Source organism: Tachyglossus aculeatus, chromosome 15 (genome assembly GCF_015852505.1).
Source record: "Tachyglossus aculeatus isolate mTacAcu1 chromosome 15, mTacAcu1.pri, whole genome shotgun sequence".
Taxonomy (NCBI): Eukaryota; Metazoa; Chordata; class Mammalia; order Monotremata; family Tachyglossidae; genus Tachyglossus; species Tachyglossus aculeatus.
Genome location: NC_052080.1, coordinates 23,413,196 through 23,432,167, shown reverse-complemented (window position 1 = coordinate 23,432,167; position 18,972 = coordinate 23,413,196). Strand labels below are relative to the sequence as shown.

Genomic DNA, 18,972 nt, shown 5'->3' with positions numbered 1-18,972 from the left:
GAGGGAGAGACATCTGGTCCTCTCTTCCCTCTCTGACCTCCTCAGTTGAGCTCTGGTTGTATCTTCCTGTTTTCCAAGGGACTTTAAATGTACATTTAATTAGGTACTGATTATGACTATTATACATATTTACTATTCTGTTTATTGTCAATGATGGTGCATCTAGCTTTACTAATATTTATCCTGATGACTTGACACCTGTCCACATGTTTTGTTTTGTTGTCTGTCTCCCCCTTCTAGACTGTGAGCCCGTTGTTGGGTAGGGACCGTCTCTATATGTTGCCAACTTGTACTTCCCAAGCGCTTAGTACAGTGCTTTGCACACAGTAAGCGCTCAATAAATACGATTGAATAAATGAATGAATTTAAATAGGTAATAGCAGGATAAGTAACCCATTATTTTAATTTCAGGAGTCATACAGGCAAGTAATGAAAATGAGACCAAAAGACTTGTGGAAACGATTAATGATAAAGTTTCGTGGAGAAGAAGGTCTTGACTATGGTGGAGTTGCCAGGTGAGGAATACATGATAGTTGGAAAAATAACTTTCCATAAATGTATTAGAAAAACAGTTGCTAAAATTGACTGACTCTGAAAATTAAAACACTTTTGATAATGTAAATTTCGTAGTGAGGTTTTCCTTGTGGCTCTTTCAAATGAATATTCCCTAAAGTAATTCTCATTGGAGCAGTTCTTCATAAGAAGGTCAATGCTGTGGGAAGCTTTACATTAACACTTGAATTAGACAAAGAAAATAGACGTTAGCTAATTTGTAGATTTTTGAGATTTTTTGAGATTGACTTTTTATGGTATTTGTTCAGCGCTTACTATGTGCCAGGCACTGTTCTGAGCACTGGGGTAAAGACAAGATAATCAGGTTGGATACAGTCCCTGTCCCATATGGGGCTCGTAGTTTTAATCCCCATTTTACAGATGAGGTAACTGAGGCACAGAGAAGAAGTGAAATGACTTGCCCATGGCCACACAGCAAACAAGTGGTGGAGCCGGGATTAGAACCCAGGTCCTTTTGACTCCCAAGCCCGTGCTCTGTCCCCTGATCCATGCTGCTTCTTTTTTGACTTTTTAAATTTTGTCATATTTTTATGACAAAAATTCCAAAAAATTGTCATTTGACTGTTCCTCCTTCCACCATTCTCTTATTCCTCCAACTTCTTTTCCTTTCCGCCTGTTCACTCCCTTGATTCTTGAAACAGCCCAACTTCCACACATCGTCACCTCTCCTGGAGCCATTTTCTTATAGGAGATGGCTCTTTTTCTATATTACGAATATATCTGGAAGCCTAAGGTGTATGTTCTCTACTCTCTGCTCTGTTAACTAGTTTAATGTGAAAAAGTAATTGACTTTTGTGACGGCGAAGGCCCAGAATTGGTGTCTGGAGAATGCACTCCCCATTGTTGGGTAGGGACTGTCTCTATATGTTGCCAACTTGTACTTTCCAAGTGCTTAGTACAGTGCTCTGCACACAGTAAGCGCTCAATAAATACGATTGATTAGGAAAATTCAGTCTAATCTACAGGCAGTTCTCACCTGCCCATGAACCAGGTGGGGATTCAGGGTGTGGCTCCCAATATGCTGTAACCCCGTGAATGTGGAGGCTCTTTATTATGCCTGTGGCTGCCTTGGGCAGAACTTTTGCAGTGTAAGTACACCCTCACCTCTTTACCGGTGTCCAAGTATTTATTCAGAGAGCGTTAATCTTTCCTGGGATACTGGATTCGGGGCTGTCAGGAGAAGGGGCCAACTCCAGAGGCTTGCAGTCCAGCGGGGGATCTGGCAGACCATGGGCTATTCTGACCTCAGCCAGTATTTGTCAGTTAGTTCAGAGTTAGGTAAACCTTAAGATGACACAAAATCCCGAGTTCGGAGTTACAGCAGTGAATTCCATTCTGTATACTATTTAGTAATAGGAATACCAAAGGGAAACAATTCTGGCAGAAATGTGGGTCAAAATTAATGGACTGGTGAAAAAAATGCATGAAAGCCAGCAAGTTGGCCAGCTTTTACTTTTGCTGTTTGAGTGTAGTAGATTATATTTCACCTGGAGTGACCACTTTTTTTTTTTTTTTTGCCTGATTACCCTTTTTCATTTTAAATGTTCACAGTTGGCAGCTAAAGATTTCAAAGGATCTTGGTTGTAAAATATCTGTTTGCAGTACAGTTTGTTTTACACTATGTTGTTTCCCTAGGGAATGGCTGTATCTGTTGTCCCATGAGATGCTGAATCCGTATTATGGCCTCTTCCAGTACTCACGAGACGATATATATACACTGCAGATTAACCCGGATTCTGCTGTTAACCCGGTATGAAGCAAATTAATATCCTGTCTTTTCGCTTTCAAATGTAATTCTTTCCTGTGGCTCAGGGGATTCCTTTCACATTCAACACCTGTTGTCCCTCCTACTTGTACTGTGAGCTCCATGTGGGGCGGGGATTTTGTCCAACCTGATTAGCTTGTATCTACCCTATTGCTTAGCACAGAACTTGGCACACAATAAGTGCTTAACGAACACCACCATTATTATTATTATTGTATTGCTAAACTAGTTCCCATATATTATTGGATGAGATACTGTCCCTTTATGCCTAATGTTTTCTTTAAAAAATTACTGAATCTTTCACCATTGAGTAGTTAAACATTAAGGTGGTGCCAGCAGTGCAAATTTCCAAATGCTGATAGCAGTTTTCACATTTGTGAAGCAGTTTTCAGGTAGTGGAGCCTCCTAAGGAAGGAGCCCTGGGTAGATTGCCTCTCTATGTGTATGCAAGCCTAGACTGTGAGCCCGTTGTTGGGTAGGGACCACCTCTATATGTTGCCGACTTGTACTTCCCAAGCGCTTAGTTCAGTGCTGTGCACACAGTAAGCGCTCAATAAATACGATTGATTGAATGAATGAATGAAACCCAGGGAGTTAATTGTCCAAAGTGACTTAGGCTCTATTTCAGAGTTTGGAGTAGAACTCAAACTCATCCAGATTGAATCTCCAGAAAGACATCTCAGGGGTCTGATCATTTAGCAGCCCTAGGAAATAGAGAAACTCAACAAAAACTGGGAAATCTGCTTTTCAAAAAGGTGAATGAATGATTTTGACAAGAGGAAGTGTGATTTCATTAATATCGCTTGGAACAATCTGAACCTAAAATGAACCTCTTTCAATTTCAGGAACACTTATCTTATTTCCACTTTGTGGGGCGAATAATGGGGATGGCTGTGTTTCACGGACATTATATTGATGGAGGTTTTACGTTGCCTTTTTACAAACAATTGCTTGGGAAACCAATTACATTGGATGACATGGAGTTGGTTGACCCTGATCTTCACAATAGCTTAGTCTGGATACTGTAAGTATTAAATCTACCACTTTTACTCTTAAATTAGAACTAGAATTCCTAAAACTCTTCTGTAATGAAATAGAAATGGCCTATATCCAGGATTCCAGTGCCATCAGCCAAGTGATGAAGTCTAAAAAATTGTTTTAAAAAAATACATTTGCTTAGGATGTGCAATTGGCTAGGCAAGTAAAACATGCTGGAGATATTTGTCTTAAGAATTTTTGCCTTCCTGACTTGTTTTTTTTACTTGTCCAGCAAATTGAATTGCCTGTGGAATATGTATATTGATATTGTTTAATGACTTCTATGGAGTAAATGTGTATTTTCCTCTCCTCTGTCTCCTAGAGAGAATGATATTACAGGCGTCTTGGATCATACCTTTTGTGTTGAGCACAATGCTTTTGGTGAAATTATTCAACACGAACTTAAACCAAATGGTAAAAGCATCCCAGTCACAGAGGAAAATAAAAAAGAATATGTAAGGTAATTCAGTATTTTTCTCTTCAAGACCGTGTTAAGATTTCATGATATAAGGTTTTTTCTAGCACTCGGTCATTTTTATTGAGCACTTTACTATGTGCAGAGCACTATGCTTGGGAGAATACAATATAACAATGTAACAGAGTTTGTAGAAATGTTCCCTGCCCACAAGCAGTTCCACCTGCATGTTAAGTTGTGACAGAAATTTAATTGCGGTTTTCACTGGGCCCTATGCATTTGTGCACAAGACACAAAGCTGCTGTGCTGAAAATACCCGGAAATATTTCTCAACTGTTTATAAAATAAGTAGAAATAAATAAGTGCCCGACTAAGGAGTCGACATGTCGGACTCGTGCTTGAATTTTGCAGTACAGCAAAACTGAAAACTGCAAATTGATTGCAAGCTCCTTGTGGTCAGGTAAGGAGTCAACCAAATTTGCCGTCTTCTCCCAAGTCCTTAGTAAGTGTTCAATAAATGTGATGGTTTGATTAAGTTTTGGGTTTTTTAAAGTGGCCAACACGCATGGAGAAGCAGCATGGCGTAGTGGCAAGAGCATGGGCTTGAGAGTGAGAGGATGTGGGTTCTGACCCCAGTTTTGCCATTTGTCTGCTGTGTGACCATGGGCAAGTCACTTCACTTCTCTGTGCCTCAGTTCCCTCATCTGCAAAATGGGGATGAAGACTGTGAGCCCCATGTGGGACGGACAATCTGATTACCTTGTATCCACCCCAGTGCTTAGAACAGTACTTGGCACGTAGTAATCGCTTAACAAATACTATTATTGTCAATAATAATAATTCTGTATTCACTTATTTTCCTTTAAGTCTTCAGTAGTATACTAAAAAGATGAATTTTAAGTGAATGAATGCATGCTCCCACATTTCTGCACCAGTGTTGCTGGCTCATAATCCTTAGACAGAGGATCAGGAGAAGATGGCATTCAGAGTATTATGATTCTCATAAATAGTGTGCAGGGAAAGGTTTATCAACAAGCGCGTGGCTCAGTGGAAAGAGCCCGGGCTTTGGAGTCAGAGGTCATTGGTTCGAATCCTGGCTCCTCCACTTGTCAGCTGTGTGACTTTGGGCAAATCACTTCACTTCTCTGGGCCTCAGTTCCCTCATCTGTAAAATGGGGATTAAGACTGTGAGCCCCCCGTGGGACAACCTGATCACCTTGTAAACTCCCCAGCGCTTAGTACAGTGCTTTGCACATAGTAAGTGCTTAATAAATGCCATCATAAATAAAGAGAATTGGAAAACGTCATTTAGAAAAGAGGAGAAATAAAGAATCTACCATGTGGGTGTAGTGGATGGTACAATAAACAAAGAATGTAGGAGTGAGGGTAATGGAGTGTATGACGTATAGATCAGTGGTATTTATTCAGCTCTAATTGTGTGTAGAGCACTGATAAAGTAGATGGAAATCAAAGTAAAGAGATAGTTGAAGGAATTCTGAAGTTTTCAAAATTTCAAAATAACACTGAATTAGATCAGTTAATGGTATTTAGTGAATGCTTACTCAGTGCAGAGCACTGTACTAAGCGTATGGGAGAGTGTAGTGGAGTTGGTAGTCACTTTCCTATTATTATTATTATCATCATCAGTATTATTATTGTATTAAGTGCCTTCTCTGTGTCAAACACTGTTCTCAGCGCTGGGGTAGATAAATTACTATTCACAGTTTTTAATATGTGTTCCTGATTTTTCCCTTCAACTTTGCAAAGTTCTTCCAGCATGGATATCAAGCATTCTGCCAAAGCTAATCATAAAGTAAGCATGAGATTTAAAAATGGACTGGAAGATAATCATTTTAACCCCAATATTGAGTGTGATGTAACTCTAAAAAAAGATAAGAAATGTATATATAAAGTTTTTTTGAAGTGAAAATGAAGAGGTTATCTCTGTCTTCACCAGCCAGCATCAGCATCATGGCTGGTTGATATGTTGACATTTTTTGATGGCTGAAAATAAAATTTTTGACTTTTGAATTTGGTCTTCCTAAAATCTTCCAAGCCACTGAAAGTACAACTCTTGTTTCTTTGCTAATGAAGGATGTATTTCCCCATTCAGATCCCATGTTGAAGGCTCTGCATCCCAGTTTGTTCTTTCTCTAAATTCTTGTGCCACTAGGTTTTGGCTAGACAGGTTGTGATTTGTTACATTTTCCTTTTAATAATACTAAGACACTGGAGTTGCTGTTTGGGGATCAAGTGTATCAAGGGACTCTTGTACTATTGTTACAGGCTCTATGTAAACTGGAGATTTTTACGAGGAATTGAGGCTCAGTTTCTGGCTCTTCAAAAAGGTTTTAATGAAGTAATTCCACAACATCTGCTGAAGACATTTGATGAAAAGGAGTTAGAGGTCAGTGCATTCAAGTTTCTTTATGCCATCAGATGTAACAATGAAAGGCTGAGGCATTTTTCTGAGACAAAGTAAGAGAGAAGCCTGCATATCCAGTGCTTTTTAGAATTTTGCAGGTGCAATGTTCTGAATTTTGTTCCCCAGGATAGACTTTTTTTGAATCAAATTTTGCAGAGTAAATTGATCTGTCCCTGACCATACCTCATTTCCCCATCCTGTGTATATCTAAAGGCCTGGAAGTTTCATCAAATGTATTTAATGTACAGATATCAGAGGGCGTTTTTTTTTTTCCGGCGTTTTCACAAGTAGAGCCAATTCTTTATTACCCAACTACGGGAGGAGGGAAGCTGTTTTACAGATTGTCCCAAATCCTAGTTTCAGTTTTTTTCCCCCCACTCCCAGTCCCTTTCCCTACCAATTCATTTCTAGAATTTGAGTTTCATATACTTTGTTTCCGCGTTTCACCCTCTGGTGGGTGTGTTAGGAAATGTGGAATAGATGAAAAGCAGGAAATCAGAGGGAGAAGCAGCACAGAACCTGGTTAAAATACAAGTTGGATAAAAACTGAAAGTTGACTGTTTGTTAATAGAATGTCAGCAGGTGGGAGGAATTAAATGTAAAAAGCACTGTCATTCTTTTTCTTTGCCATAGTTGCATTTTACATGTCAGTGAGAAGCAGCGTGGCATGGTGGATAGAAGATAGGCCTGGGAATCAGGGGACGTGGGTTCTACGCTAATTAACTTTTTCTGTACCAGTTCCCTCATTTATAAAATGAGATTTAAGTACCTTTTCTCCCTACTTTAATCTGTGAGCCGATAGATGGGGACTGCCCAACTTGCAGCATTTAGTGGCGTGCTTAGAAAATAACATGTATTAATAATGAGAGATGAATCTACTCTTGGCATTGCTACTTAGCTGATGTGACAAAGTTTCTTATACATTATGTATGTGTAGATCATTTTTGACATTTAGGTCACTGCTCAGCTTAGCATCTTTTTGGACATCTGTCAGATGGACCAAGCTCTGGAAGCTTTGGGTTTGAAGGTTGCACCAGTGAGTGCCATTGATTCCATGTAGTTGTCTACCACCATTAAAATTCTTCTGCTTGTAAAAATGCCCTGTCATCTGAGTCGATGAACCGATTCGACAGCATTGTTTAATAATCAGACTGCGTAGCAATATGTTACTCTTAATTACAGTTGCTGGATTACTGAAGACTTTTGTGCAGCTGAATATTATGCTTCACTTTGAGAGGAGTGAATGGAGCCAACAAGATCAGGAAGTAGTCTAGGACCACTTAGCGACTCTGAGGCAGAATTAGGCTTAAAACTAGAAATTCCCTGTGTGAAGGTTGGAATTTTACCAGTGTGACCCCTCTCCTTTTATCAGCCTTTAGTAAACTCAGCTCATACATTAATGCAGGAAAGAATTTCAAATATACGTGTATTCAGAGCGACTGTTTTGCTTGCTAAATGATGTCATGAACTGCTCAATTTAGGATGGTGATTTTGCTTTGAGCCCCCTGAAAATTAGATTGAGCATACTTCTGATAAAAGATAATGCAGTCCTAAAGGGCCCAAGTATATTGTGGATCTGAGGAGATTTTCAGTGGGTGTCTTTTCACCCACTCCATCTCATTCTAGAGAAATGATTTGTATTCCTACCAGTATGTCCTTTGTTTACCGTCGTATATGCAATCCTGACAGCTCATCATCTGTGGCCTTGGAAAAATCGACGTGAGCGATTGGAAGGTAAACACCCGGTTAAAACACTGTACGCCAGACAGCAACATTGTGAAATGGTTCTGGAAAGCTGTGGAGCTTTTTGATGAAGAAAGGCGAGCACGGTTGCTTCAGTTTGTGACTGGATCATCCCGAGTGCCTCTGCAGGGCTTTAAAGCATTACAAGGTAAAAGGGCGGTGCACCAATTGAGTGGGTCATTTCAGCTGTTGGTGCTGGAGTCTGGATTGTGCTTATTTTACCCCTTTTTTAAAATAATGGAGAAGCAGCATGGCCCAGAGGAAAGAGCATAGCCCTGGGAGGCAGAGGGCCTGGGTTCGAATCCTGATCTGCAATGGGCCTGCTCTGCGACCTTGCTCCTTGTGGGCAGGGAACGTTTCTACCAACTCAGTTGTATTGTGCTCTTCCATTGCTTAGTACAGTGCTCTGCACGCAGTAAAATCACCCAATAAATGCCGTTGATTGATTGACCCAGGGCAAGAACTTCTGTAAAATGGGGACTCTGTGCCCCATGTGAGAAAGGGAAAGTGTCCAACCTGATTATCGTAGGTCTACTCCAGCATTTAGGAGGGGGCTTGGCCCAGGGTAAGGGCCTAACATTTACTATTATTATTGGGAATCAGCATTAAGAAAACAATATTTAGTGCAGTTATGAACTTAAATTTCTTCCCCATCCTGGAGTTGCTTTGCTAAAGCTGGGCCATGTGCAAATACTAGCTGTATTCCCCCTCTCCCTTTTGCTGTTTCAGCTCCCCAAAATTCCTTTTTCCCTGGACAACTTCTGCTTTTAGGGAGCGCTAGACCTTTCTGCTGCTGTTTGAGCGCAGCCTCGTTTTCTGCTTCTCTCCTGAAAAGGGCCATCCTTCCAAGCAGCCACCCGCAGATCTCAGCCCAGAAAAGCAGTCCAGCAGTTACCCCAACCAGAAAGTGGGGCCACTCTCTAGTTGTGGGCAGGAAAGGTGTCTGCTTATTCTGTTGTGTGGTACTTTCCCAAACACTTAGTACAGTGCTGTGCACATAGAAAGCACTCAGTAAATACCACTGATTGATTGTGGGGCTGTCCTATTCCTGCAGGCACATGGGTGGCAGTGCCAACACGATACCACACCCTTTAGCAGCCTTCATAGCTCCATTCCCAGGTTAGGAAGGTTGTTTTTCGGGGAGCGGTGTTTTAATTCTCATTATACTGGAAGTACATTAAAAGTGTTCAGTCATAGCTAAACCATTAAAACAGAAAGGGGGAAAACAGGAAGCCACATGCATCGATTGGAATTTTTCTTTCCATGTTTGAGTTTATGGCTCAAATGAGAAGTAATTATGGGAACTCCTATATCTTCTCCAGTCCCCTTTTTTCATGTTCACCCTTGCCATCTTTCAGTACATATTCCCTCCAGAAATAATAAATTGAGATCTTCTAAATTGCTTGGCCTGTCATTTAATGATGACAGCTGTAATCTTGAATTTCTCTTCCTCCCTTCAAGGTCCTGCTGAGAGCTCACCTCCTCCAGGAGGCCTTCCCAGACTGAGCCCCTTCCTTCCTCTCCCCCTCGTCCCCCTCTCCATCCCCCCCGTCTTACCTCCTTCCCTTCCCCACAGCACCTGTACATATGTATATATGTTTGTACATATTTTTTACTCTATTTATTTTATTTGTACATATCTATTCTATTTATTTTATTTTGTTAGTATGTTTGGTTTTGTTCTCTGTCTCCCCCTTTTAGACTGTGAGCCCACTGTTGGGTAGGGACTGTCTCTGTATGTTGCCAATTTGTACTTCCCAAGCGCTTAGTACAGTGCTCTGCATATAGTAAGCGCTCAATAAATACGATTGATGATGATGATGATGAACTTCTTGCATTCGGTTCATTATACAGTCTCCTTGGATTGATCAAAATTACTTTTTAAAAAAATGTACTGCTTAAAATGCTTGGCTTTTAAATAGGGGGGAAAATCCCAGCATTATTTCCAGCATGTGATTTATTTTTTTCTCGCCCCAAGGAGACTTTCCCGGAAAGAGGGCCTGAGTTGTGGACAGTGGAGTCAGTCACTAACCTTGCTGTCAATTTCATTCTCAGCTGTCGGTCCAAATTGTGCCCCGTGTGTGCTCCATCCCTCTTTTCCTGGATTGATGCTGGGTTAGAGGGCCTCTGGTGACCTTTTCCAACCTCGGTTCCATTTACAGGTGCGGCAGGCCCAAGACTCTTCACAATACACCAGATTGACGCCAGCACTAATAACCTGCCCAAAGCTCACACTTGGTAAGTTACTGACCTTACATTTTCCACCTGCCTGGTGGAAGGGAGGCAAACTGGTTTTCCTTTTCCTTTGATGTTCCCATAGTGCTGAAGCGTTTAGAGGCGAAGGGGCTAAAAGTTTTGCTTTTTGCAGTCAGGATTGATACAAAGAAGCCTTACTTGGTGGTGGTGGTGGTGGCCTTTCCCTTTACTAATTGTTTTTTTTTTTGAAGAAGTCATACTGCAAGGAGGTAACCTTTTCTTCTTGGTACTAGACAATTGAAACAGAGAGCCGTATATGGCCATCCAGCAGTGTTTTGTTCAGATACTCGGGGATGGTGAAGTTTGATCTGGTTTATTATATTTGTTTATGTATACTAATGTCTCCCCATCCAGACTCCTTGTGGACAGGGAATGTGTCTGTTTATTGAGTGAATGAATCTTACTTTATTATTTCACTTGCTTGTTCACAGCTTCAATCGAATAGACATTCCTCCCTATGAAAGCTATGAGAAGCTGTATGAGAAGCTGCTAACAGCCATTGAAGAAACATGTGGGTTTGCTGTGGAGTGACAGCCTTCGCAGACTTACTCGAGACTCTATTTATAGTAACTCTCCGTCAGAAAGCCTCCTCCCCTTCAACCAAAATTCAAGAGATGCTTGAAATACAGAAAAACCTTTCCCTTTTTTTTTAAACTCTAGAACTCTGAGGGGAGGACACTTGGAATTCCTTTTCAAGGAGGCCACTCAGCTGCTATTTAAAAACTAATATCTTGAACCTACAGAATGCTGACTTTTCCTATGTTTCCACAGTTAGGCAGTATTCTGCACTTAAAGACTACTATTTTTGTAAAAGGTAATCTGTTCTATTTGCCTATCTGATTTCTACACTCTAAAACACCAAGGCACAACTTCAGCGATCGGTACAAGTTACGTTTCAACTTGATTTAAACACATATGATACTGAACAGCACCTATTCCTGCTCTTTTCAAAAATATAAATATTTTGGATTACTCTAACTTTGAATAAAATTGGCTAAAAGAATCATTAACTTTTAAATGAAGTCACTTAGCATGTTAATTGCATTTTCCTATATTGAAGCATTATGATATTCTGCATTATACATTCAACATAAATGTTACCCAGGTGGTCTTTTTTTTTTATACTTTTCAAGCATGAATTTCCTTGAATACAGACATGCCATTTGGATCTTGTATATCAGTTTGTCTATTTTTAAGCGCGATTCTCATTTCAGTTGCATTAGGTACAATGCTGTACTTTTGGGTATGGAGTGTCCCTTTTTAAAAGAGAGTAATGGTCATTTGGATATTTTTCAATAGTCATTTTTGTAATGAATCAATTTTGGGTTTGCTTTCCATTTTAAAACGAAATGCTGCTCATTACAATAAACTTCAAAAAAGCATGCTAATGAGGTGATGTTTCCAACTCCTTTGCTGGACATCAGTTCATGCCTGAGACATGATCTTTCTTGACGTTCCAACTTTTAAAATGCATTCAGTTTATATTACATCTTAGTTAATGCTTCAAGACTTCTATCAGCAGACCACATTTAATCATTGTTTAGCTGCTCATGCCGTAGGTTTGCTCAAGTTATGTTGTGGGGAAGCTTTCTAAAGTAACTCAGCAAACTGTCTTCCTGCCATTATCCGATCAAACTCTCAATCCAGGTGAGATGGTTCTAAAAAGGAATTGATTTTGCCCCTTACATTGTCAGTGGGTAAGAGATGAATAGATTTACGCAGAAGAATAGGAACCCCCAGACCAATCCAGCTCTTACTCGAGAAGTTAAATTTAGAAAAGGTGTTGGAAGTCCCTCTGGCTGTAGAGAGGACAGACTGGGACTGTGAAGGTCAGCGTGTGTTTTTTGATGGTGCCACAATTTTTCTTTTTAAAGATCGTTTTTGAAAATGATCTGTAATCAGAGATTGGTTTATTATACACTCTCTTGGCCATCAGGGAGGGAAGCAGAAAATTTAGGGACTAGGGATTGAAATAATGGCTCCTGGCTTTTTCCTGTGATAATTTTTAAAATCTGCACAGTTTTTCGCATTGCTCAGAAACAATCAGCAAGAACAGTTCTTTCTAGTAAGTTGTCAGGATAACAGTAGTTTATTTTTGTAACTGAAATTGTAGGCCTATTTAGTTTTGTCCATTCATGCCATTTGTAAACATACCAAAATACTCAATTCTACTGTACTGCTCTTGAAGCAAAATAACAATAGAGGTATCTTTCTCAGAGGTACGGGATGGGCCCATTTCTCCCTTGTGGAGCAGAAGCAGAATCGATCCACAACTGAACAGCCTGAATTCATTTGAGTTTCTCCTCTGGGGTCAAATGTTCTCTCTATTTTGGAGCCACTGGCTACCATTTTGAGGAGTTGTTCAAGTAGCCAGAAAACCCATTCCGAAACCACCACATTTCAAGTTTTACCATCGCACTTGGCTGTAGGCCCTTTATTTTTGAATCATGTCAGTGCAGTGTGCATTATGCTTAGAAAGCCTTCCAGTACCAAGGTGTGGTGGAATCTACTGACAAGGAGAAAGTATAACGGAGTGATTACCTGCCCCTCTAATATACAATATAAAGCTGGTTTTGGCCCCCGACAAAATTGGGAAACAGTTGTCCAAAGTGTGCTCTGCGGGAGTATAATGATCTATCAGACTTTAGCTTCCAATTTATGTTGGCTAGTTTCCCCCAAAAGGAGCAAGAGAAACAAAAACAAAACTTCCCCGTAAAGTTTCATGGAACTTGGGACTTCTACCCACAGTTAATGTGAATATTTATTTCAACCTGTCCCTCTCACCGGCTGTTCCTTTTCCCACTCTTAATGCCGTGCCATCTTTTCATGCTGTGGCTTTTCATTACAAATGTTTAATATTGAACACTCCTTGAAAACTCAGCTCTACAGTAGAGAGGTGCATTTCAGAGGATGTTTCTCAGTGTAAAGAGTTTTGTAATGGTGCTGTGTACAGTGTGTAAATTCATATGATTTTTGCACATGGATTCAGTTTGCTCCAAACTGATCTGTTTTTTACCTTTTTCTTGTGTTGACTAAAATCAATAGCACATTTTTTTTTTCTTTCCCTTTTTGGTTGCTTGTCACTACATCTGTTTGGAACTTATCATAGCCAGGCTGCATTGATGGAAGTGAGAGGTCTGCGTCCAATGCCCCAAAGTAAGCTTTGTCATTCAGACAGTTCTTGTACCTATAGTCTAAATGGCACCCTATAGACCACCAGGTGCAATTTATTATTTTTAACACTCTATTAGGGTTTTGATTCTACCAAATGCAATGAGTTTTGTTTTGTCTCTTAGATGTAATTAGTTTACTTGGTGTAATATTCTCCCCTCCCTCAAACTGACTTTTTTTTTTTTAGTTTTATCATTTCCATTGTATTTGTATTTATTACAGAGTGTTTTTAGCAGATATTCTTTGTATGTTCACCCAGCTGTTACTTGAGCTTTACCAATAACATCTGTATAAATGGTTTTTAAAACTATGTATGTGCCCATGCCGAATTTGAGCAATAAATTGTATGCGGTTTGCACTGTCACAGTATCATTGGTGTAAAATGACATTGTGAGGTTTTTTTTTATTTGTTAATTTATTTACAGGGCATCAAGAGAATAGAGTATATGTATTGATTCTACTGAAACTGGCTTAGCCTATCGTACGTGAAATCAGAGCAGAAGGGAATTCAACTAGGTGCTCCATCTGGGGCCTTTGTAGGTGTATAGATATAGGCCGGGGGAGCCTAGTTTGGGAAGGGAGGGGCTGGGATACCCTGGCATGGAAGAAGGGAGGCGGGGGCCACCGAGGAAGGGGCTTTGTCCATGCCGTCTCTTCCAGGGAATTTGGGAGTGGAGGTCTCTCTCCCCCTCTAGACTGGGAGCTTGTGGGCATTGCTATCTCGTACTCTCCCAAGTGCTCAGTACAGTGCTTTGCACACAGTAAGAGTTCAATAAATATGACTGAGTGACTCTTGGGTCTCTTACGATAATATTGAAAACTGCAACTCTGCGTGGTCTTGCAGACAGCCACTCGAGTCTCTTATTGGAGGTGAAACGGGGCAACTGAGGGAAGGAAGGGTGGGGATTAGGAGCCTCCATCTCCTGGGTGGCAAAGGACATTCTGCTCCTGCTCCAAGACAGGAACAGGAAATAATAATATGGCCTTCCACAAGGCCTTTCCGGACAATTTCCCGGGATGGGAGTTTTAAAAGTAGATGTTTCGGGCCATTTACTCTCTTTCTGTTTGCCCTGATCGTCTCTAGCTCTCTGCTTCTCCCTGGGGATTGGCCTCTTCTCGTGGTGAGTGTTTGGTTAACTACTTGGCTCAATTTATAATGTTTCTGGGAGAAGTTCAATTGGTAACATATCTGGGTGGAATTTAGGCCAGACCTTAAGGTATTTTTCGGTTCATTCCAGTCCTCAGCTCTGATACGACGATTGCTGGTAAACATTTGTCCTGGGCGTATGGAAATTTTTAGTATGAATTCTGAGAAGCAACGTGGCCTACTGAAAGAAAACAGGCGTCGGGAGTCAGGGGACCTGGGTTCTAGTCTCGACTTTGCCACTTGTCCCATGTGTGACCTTGGGCAAGTAACTTAACTTCTCTGTGCCTGAGTTCCCCGCTCTGTAAAATGGGGATGAAATCCCGTTCCTTCCTACCTTGACTGTGAATCCCAGGCAGGACAAAGACTGTGACCAAACTGATAACCTTGTATCAGTGCTTAACAAATAGCACAATTATGCTTAATGTTTCTACAGATGTAGTTTCAATGCCCTTCAAGTATCTGCTAACATTCAGTTCTCGTGGATAAGTCTTGGCAGGGCATCCTTAACAGCAAACAAAAACCCAACAAAAACGAAAGGGGAAGAAGCCCAGCCTTCCACGCTCCACATTGCAGGTAACAGGATTCTCGGAGGTGTCCGTGCTTTTTTTTCCTAAGGAGCAAGCTGCAGAGCCATTTATGCGCACAGCGGGCGGGCGGGCAGGCTCCAGGAGTGGGAGGGCTGAGGCTCCTCCTGGGCCTTCAGGGGGTAACTTTAATCATTATGGATAAACTCTGCATAGTTGGATGTTTCTAAGTCATGGAAGCAGCATAGCCTGGTGGAAAGAGCACGGTCCTGGCAATCGTAGGACCAAAGAGCACGGGCTCCGGAGTCAGAGGTCATGGGTTAAAAATCCCGGCTCTGACAACTGCCAGCTGTGTGACCTTGGTCAAGTCACTTTACGTCTCTGTGCCTCAGTTCCCTCATCTGTAAAATGGGGATTAAGACTGTGAGCCCCCCATGGGACAACCTAATCACCTTGTATCCTTCCCAGCACTTAGAACAGTGCTTTGTACATAGTAAGTGCTTAACAAATGCCATTATTTTTATTATTCTAATCCAGGCTCTGCCACTTGCCTGCTGGGAGAGGAGACCATGGGCAAGTCACTTAACTTCTCTGTGCCTCAGCTTCCTCCTCTGTAAAATGGGGATTAGATTTCTCTCCCCCTTAGAGGGTGAGCTCCATGTGGGACATGGACTGTATCTAACCCATCTGGGTAGGGATGTCTCTAAGTGTTGCCGACTTGTACTTCCCAAGCGCTTAGTACAGTGCTCTGCACACAGTAAGTGCTCAATAAATACGATTGATTGATTGTATCTACCCCATTACTTGGCACAAAGTAAGTACTTAACAAATACCACGCAGATTTGGGTGTTCTTCCAGAAAGGTCTCTGGTAACAATGAAGTCTGGAGTTTGTTCGTGGAAGTGAGCGTTGCAAGGGTGCCTGGCTGCTTGCGTGTGAATTCTAACATGAGCAAGGGATTGGAGTACTGGAAATTCTTGACAGCAGCTGGGAGGCTTGGAGGAGGAGCATTTTGTTGTCTAGGATGAGAGTTCTGATAAGCGACCAAGGAGAATGACCATAAACCCTGGACAGTTTACCTGGGGCCCTTGGGTAGCTTGAGGAAGAAACAGAAGCCAAATACTGGCCAGTTTCTTTTCAGGCAACACCAAAGGAGTGAAGCCAAAGTAGTCACATGTGTTTCCCGACTAGAACAGGTCAGGAAAAGGACCATGAAATGGTTAGAACAGGACAGAATGCTGAGTCTCGAGGACAAAATTATTTTCTCAGGTGTGTTCCCTTAATTTGTTGTTTCATCTTCATTGTCTTCCCTTTCAAGGAGTTTGGCAGTCAGGGAGAAGGACCAAGATGACGCCCTCCAGGATGGCGGTAGGCACATCTCGGGTTTGCGGGGGATGAGAATGGAGAAAAGGGATGAGTGGAAGGCATCCCAATCACGCCTGTGTGTTCGTGGTTCAAAGCTGCCATTATTCCCAATGGCAAGGTGAAAGATGACCACAACTTTGAAGTTTAGTGACTTAAGTGTTGCCCTTTTGTTTGTTTCAAAATATCTGCCTTAGGGTCTGGAGCAAGGGGAATCCTGTTGACTTTTACTCGATAAGATCATGCTATGCCTCATCTCATCAGATGAGGCAACAAGTGGTTGTGAACTCAAATTAATCGGCAAGTACCATTCAGCCCATCAGCAGTTGTCTGAATGTGTGGTGATGCTGGAGCAGATTTTCACCTGTAAATGCAGTCGATTGACTGATTATACCAGCTTGGACATCTGTACTTGTTTGGCTGGGTGGCCTGTTGGACCCTGAATTTAAGCCTGTTTTAATCAGTCTGGAATTGATTGAATGGTTACTGTGTGGAGAGCACTGGTAGTGAGCATTTGGGACAGTACAAGTGGGTGATCTTCTTTACCCATAGCAAGAAGATTAAGAATACTCTTGCTATAAGTGGTCTTCAGTGAAAAGAAACAATCTCCTGCCATAGACTTTATGACTTCTGAAGGAAAGAGTGAAGAGAGGAAAGACAGGAAAAAAATAAGTGGCTAGTTCTATTCTGTGTTATACTATTTTTGGAATCTGGGGCAAGTGGTTTCTAATTGCCTTTTGGATTTTTTAGGATCACCTTTTTCAAACATCAATAGGCAATGGCAACCACTGTGTATTTAAAGTTTATTTACATTTCAGCCATTTAAAGAGCTACTAAAAAAAATCAATGTTTTCAATTCCTAAGAAATCCAACTTTGTTTACGCGCTTAAAAGGCCTAAAGAGCGTGTGGTTCCGTAGGACGTCCTTGTTCAACTTGGTTCCATTTAGTGGTGTGAAAAACTAGAAGATGACCATTTCTTTGGCACTACACATTGAATATCTAGCTTTGACCTTCATTGTTTCAAACGTAGCCAGTGTTTAATTACTCAAGGTTTTTATTCAAGACGTTCAAGTTAGGCAATAAAACTTTAATGAAACATTTATGTAAATTTTTCATTATTTCACTTAAAGGGCTGCAATGAAGTTACAATCACTATTCGGTTAAGGCTATTTAAAAATCAAATTGAGATGTAATTCTTACTGCTATGTTTCCAGCCATCTCTAACACTGCCTGGGAAGGCCTCCTCAAACTACCATAATTATTTATTTCCAGAAAAATCTCACTCCATGGGCACCAGACGCCCCCGACAGCTCATCAGAAATGGCTTGTGCGATACTGAAATGAAGCCATTTGAAGTCGAGCTTTTAGGCGCTCTGCTTCCAGTTCCCGAAAGAAAGTGTCATCATCATTTTCAGTTATCAGAGTCTGTAATTGTTGAATTTCCTTTTCCATCTTGGATCTGAACTCCCTCTTAATCTTATGTAATGTCTGAAAGAGAAGACGAAAATTAGTCAGAACTCCATTTTTCGGGGACCTACTACTCAACTCCTTGGTGCTGCCCCTGACTGATCTTAAGCGCTTAGTACAGTGCTCTGCACACAGTAAGCGCTCAATAAATACAACTGATTGATTGATTGATCTCAGTAACTTCATCAGAGAGTGTGAAGAAAAGAAGGGAAGTTATAACCTCTAGGCTGTTAACTCGTTGTGGGCAGGGAATGTGGCTGTTATACTGTTGAGGTGTCCTTTCCCAAAGGCTTAGTACAGTGTCCTGGACACTGTAAGCATTCAATTTCAATTGATTGATTAAAACAGGCCTAAATTCGGTGTCAATCAGTTGTAAAAAGTGTTTATTTTCTGCCGGAAATGAAGAGGGAGGGCGAAGGTGTTCCAGGCCAGAGGCAGGAGGCAAGTGAGCGGTCAGCCATGGGATAGATAAAAGATAGAGGTACAGTGAGTAGGTTGGTATTAGAGGAGCAAAGTGTGTGGGCTGGGTTGGAGCAGGAGAGTAATGAGGTGAGATAGGAAGCGCTCCTATCCTGCACATAGTAAGCGCTCAATAAATACGATTGATGATGATGATGATGATGATGATGAGTGGGCAAGCGGATTGAGTGCTTTAAAGCCATGGGTGAGGAGTTTCCGGGGAGGTGGATGGGCAACCACTGGAGGTTCTTGATGTGTGGGGAAACATGGACCAAACATTTTTGTAGAAAATGATCCAGGCAGCAGAGTGAAGTATGGATTGGATTGGGGAGAGACGGGGGGTAGGGAGGTCAACAAGGAGACTGATTCGGTAATCAGACCATCCCCCAGTGAGTTTGTGGACTGTTATGTCATTTCCCTCGTGAATAGAGACGACTGCGTTGACTGGGCTTAGCCTGAACTCCGCTACCAGCAAAATCACCCAAATCCTTCACCACTCTGAAATTACCTTTGTTTGGGCCTTCTCTCTCAGATTGATTTCTTGACGTTCCTGTGATATAGCTTCGGCCAGCATTGAAAACTACACAGGGAAATAAAAGTCACCCGATGGCCTTGTTTTAGTGAGCG

The 18,972-nt window shown here is 41.4% G+C and overlaps 2 protein-coding genes across 2 annotated transcripts in view; one reads left to right on the top strand and one right to left on the bottom strand.

Annotated features, from left to right (window-relative positions):
• The window catches only part of SMURF2 (SMAD specific E3 ubiquitin protein ligase 2), a 69,755-nt gene extending 56,003 nt beyond the window's left edge, over positions 1-13,752 (top strand). Inside the window, exons 13-20 of the mRNA XM_038757080.1 lie at positions 412-515; positions 2,209-2,323; positions 3,184-3,362; positions 3,699-3,836; positions 6,078-6,198; positions 7,906-8,107; positions 10,122-10,197; positions 10,647-13,752. Coding sequence (XP_038613008.1) covers positions 412-515; positions 2,209-2,323; positions 3,184-3,362; positions 3,699-3,836; positions 6,078-6,198; positions 7,906-8,107; positions 10,122-10,197; positions 10,647-10,746 — 1,035 coding nt within the window. The 3' untranslated portion in view covers positions 10,747-13,752. The remainder of the gene's footprint in view (positions 1-411; positions 516-2,208; positions 2,324-3,183; positions 3,363-3,698; positions 3,837-6,077; positions 6,199-7,905; positions 8,108-10,121; positions 10,198-10,646) is intronic.
• Positions 13,753-17,491: 3,739 nt separating this feature from the next.
• The window catches only part of CEP95 (centrosomal protein 95), a 29,401-nt gene continuing 27,920 nt past the window's right edge, over positions 17,492-18,972 (bottom strand). Inside the window, exons 21-22 of the mRNA XM_038757332.1 lie at positions 18,854-18,925; positions 17,492-17,907 (exon numbers count right to left, since the gene is read on the bottom strand). Coding sequence (XP_038613260.1) covers positions 17,734-17,907; positions 18,854-18,925 — 246 coding nt within the window. The 3' untranslated portion in view covers positions 17,492-17,733. The remainder of the gene's footprint in view (positions 17,908-18,853; positions 18,926-18,972) is intronic.